The sequence below is a fragment of the Rhipicephalus microplus genome, chromosome X, assembly GCF_043290135.1.
Source record: "Rhipicephalus microplus isolate Deutch F79 chromosome X, USDA_Rmic, whole genome shotgun sequence".
Classification (NCBI taxonomy): Eukaryota; Metazoa; Arthropoda; class Arachnida; order Ixodida; family Ixodidae; genus Rhipicephalus; species Rhipicephalus microplus.
In genome coordinates this window covers 310691054-310694662 of record NC_134710.1, presented here as the reverse complement: position 1 = coordinate 310694662, position 3609 = coordinate 310691054, and the positions used below count along the sequence as shown (strand labels likewise).

General features: G+C 56.9%; 1 protein-coding gene across 1 annotated transcript; it reads left to right on the top strand.

Moving 5' to 3' along the window:
- Positions 1-531: 531 nt before the first annotated feature.
- Positions 532-981, top strand: LOC142775305 (uncharacterized). Its single transcript, XM_075876648.1, has one exon. It carries the CDS (start codon positions 532-534, stop codon positions 979-981), a length of 450 nt encoding a protein of 149 aa, XP_075732763.1.
- Positions 982-3609: the final 2628 nt, after the last annotated feature.

Here is a 3609-nt window from a genome sequence, read left to right as displayed (position 1 = left end):
CGAAGCCACGGCAATGGTTTTTGTTTGTTTATCTGTTGCACAGCTTCCTGCTGCCCATGCGACTAATCGGCACCACGGCTCCTATGACGCATCCCTTAAACCACGGAGGGCGTTTTAGCCCAACTAGCAACCGCGCCACCCGCGCCTTTAGGCTCGGCTCCTTCGAGCGTGCCGCCCCTGCCCAAGCGGTCGCCCCCACCCCCTCCTTTACCCCAAGTCCTCTCCCCACGCCCACTAGAGCAGATCATGTCAACTCTCAAGTTCGCCACCTGGAACGTCCGCGGGTTTCGTGACAAATCGAAACAGCGAGACATTTTGACCTTCGCCCAAGCACAGGGTATCGATGTGCTCTTTTTACAAGAGACTAACTTCCGGTCGCCGTTAGAGGTCTCAACCTTCAGGCGTGAGTTCCAGGTGGATGCCTTCTTCTCCCGAACTAAATAAAGGGCCTGTGGAGTGGGAGTGGTCTTTACTACGTGACGCTTCCGGCAAAAGGCGTTCTGCATCTTCGGTGCTGACGGCAGGTCGCTCATGTTGGACCTCTACATCAGCGAAAGACGGATTCGGTTCGTGAACGCGTACGCCCCGGCGACGCGGAAGAACACCAACACCTTCTTCCAACAGCTGCACGATCTTCTTTCAGAACCCGTCCCGCACGTCCTGCTGGGGGACTTCAACTGTGTCAAGGACTCGCAGTGCGACGTCAGGGGACCGGGCCGAGGGGGGTCCACGTACTATGCTAGGGAGCTCGTGAAGACTCTTCGACACCTTCGGTTATCCGACGCGTGGCTGATCGCGCACAGTGACCTTTCTGTCGCAACTCGAGCCTCTCACCTCACAGCGAGTCGATTAGATCAGACGTATCTCCACGACTTCCTCCTTTTCTCGCTCGAGGCGTGCGAGGTCCTTTCCCCTCCGGCAGACATAGCGAGTCGATCAGATCACCTCCCCCTTGTCACTACACTTAGCGGCTCTCCTTGACTCTGTACTGATGACCATGGGTGGCGAGTGCACCCAGTACTCCTGAAAGACGATGATAGCATCGAGCGCATTAGGGCGCAGCTGCGGGCCTCCATGGCGAACGCCCCAGACCTAACCCCACGCTCGTGGGACACCTTGAAAGCGGAGTGAAAGGGAATCCTTCAAGACGAAGGCAAGACCAGGAAGCGTTACATAAGCGCTAAACTGAATGAGATCCTGCGCCGAATACGCATCGTCAAAGGGGCGGAGACAATGGCGACATGCATGCGCGACTATCTGAACACCCTGGAGGTCGAGTATGCCCGCCTGCTTCAACTGCGCGCGCACAGACCGCCTGGGGAGCGGGGCGCACCCATTAACCACCTCGGAGCGCACCCCAGTGGCACAACTGGGAATGGCAGCATATGAATTACCCGAGTGAAACGCCCGGACGATTCATTCGCAACTGAACCAGAGGGAATCCGCGATGCCTTCTGCGAGTACTTCTCGGCCCTTTTTCGGGACACCGACAGCGACGGAGAAACTGGCGGAGAAGACAAGATTAGAGAGGTCTGCCAGCCCCTCCCACGGCTGGGAGGAGAGGAGGTTGCGTTACTGAGCAAGGAAGTGTCTGCAGAAGAGGTTAGGGGCGCGATAACAAGCATGCCCCCGAACTCGGCCCCCGGCACTGACGGCCTTACAGCCAACTTTTACGCCACTTTTTTCGACAATCTAGAGGGAGTGCTTGTTGCACTGTCGAATGGTGGTTACGAAGCGACTGAAACCCACATCCTTTGGAGAGGGGAGGATTGTCCTCCTACTGAAAGAGGGAGCCCCGCAGGAGGAGCTGTCGGCGTGGCGCCCCATTACCCTGTTGAACGTGAACTTTAAAATGGTTGCTTCCATCCTTAATAGCCGCCTTAAGGTCCTCTTGTCATCCATCGTCGCTCCCTGGCAGTCCTGTGCAGTTCCAGGCCGCTCGATCTTTGCCAACCTTACCGTAACAAGAGATGCCTTCGAATACATGTCTGCCAAGTCCCTGCCCGGAGCCTTTGTCTCCTTGGACCAGGCAAAGGCGTTTGACCGGGTGCGCCATGGATACATGATCGAGGTACTCCACCAGTTCGGGTTCCCGACATGCTTCGTAGACACCATCACCATCCTCTACAGCAACCTCACATGCCACGTAGTAGTAAACGGCAGCCCGACGAGTAACTTTGTACACGAAAGAGGGATCCGTCAAGGGTGCCCGCTAGGGCCCTCCCTTTTCGTACTCTCGCTTGAGCCGTTGCTGGTGAACATCGACCAGAACACGCACGTCAGAGGCTTTCCGCTAACGGGGGAGCCCAACATTAAGGTCCTCGCTTACGCTGATGATGTATCCCTGTTTGTCAGGGACCCGGCAAGCCTGCAAGCTTTTTGGCGAACATTCGCACACTATGCTGACGTCTCAAGTGCGGCCTTGAACATGAGAAAGAGCAAGGCCTTACCATTTGGAACATTCCCTCACGGCGCTCTGGGAGAGTTAGAAAGGGTCGACGCCGTCAAGGTGCTCGGCATATACTTTTGCTGCGGTGGCGTCACCGACCTAACCTGGCAACGAGCACTCGAGCAGGCAGAGGATGCATTAGCACGCCTCCAACTAAAGGATCTCACGCTTCGTGAGAGGGCCATAGCCACAATGACAACCATCCGCGCCTTTCCCTTTTATGTAAGCTGAATAGGAGTGATGCCTACCAAGACTGCGACGCAATTGACAAGTATGATCGGTGCGTATACCTGTGGGACAGCAAACCCGCGCCCTTACGTCGAACCGTCCTGCAACTCCCAGCTTCAGAGGGCGGCCTTGGGCTCACGCATGTCCTGACGGCGAGCAAAGTGCTTGCCTTGAAGACCGCAAGGACCTTGTTTCGCGCACCTGATTACGTGGGGAGGCCCTTAATGCGTTACTGGTGCAGTACAAACGCATCGTTCCTGAATGCCGACCAGCCGCTCGCCCCACTCGCCGAGACTCCCTCCGCGTTCTATAAGGCAGCCGCAAACACCATGCGCATGCTAGAAAAGGAGGCCCCTACGTGTGACGTAGATGAGACCCCGCCTGCTCGCATTGTGGAAGAAATCGCCAGCAACCAGATAACCCCCGAGGAGAGGCGACGGTCGCGGAACTGGAAGCGGAAATGCAAAACAGATGGGCGTGTCATCCCTTCGTCCACCCAAGACTTCGCATGGAGGAAAAACTGGGACGTCCTCCCAACCCGCCAGCGCCTCCACAAGTTTGGCATCACGCCTACACCCCGCCGTCCCAATTTTCGCGCGGATGAGACTCTGGCGCGTGCCTTATTTGAGTGCCCAGCGGTCAAACCGGTTTGGCGCCTGACTGCGAGGGATTTTAAAATCCGTCCTCCCCCATCCCTGAACAGAAACAAAGGCGCTTTTGCAAAGTTAGTGGCCCTCTGCACCTTATTCACGGTCTGGAAGCGACGCTGCTTCGCTGAGGTTAGCCGCTCTCCGGTCAGAGCGGCCTTCCCGACCGTAGCTCGTATCCGCCACATGGTGTGGCGGCACCTCGCAGACCAACTTGAAGCCAGCGGCGACGAAAAGTTTCTCCGCCGCTGGCTTACGAGGTTTTCTCTCCTGCAAAAAGGCAAG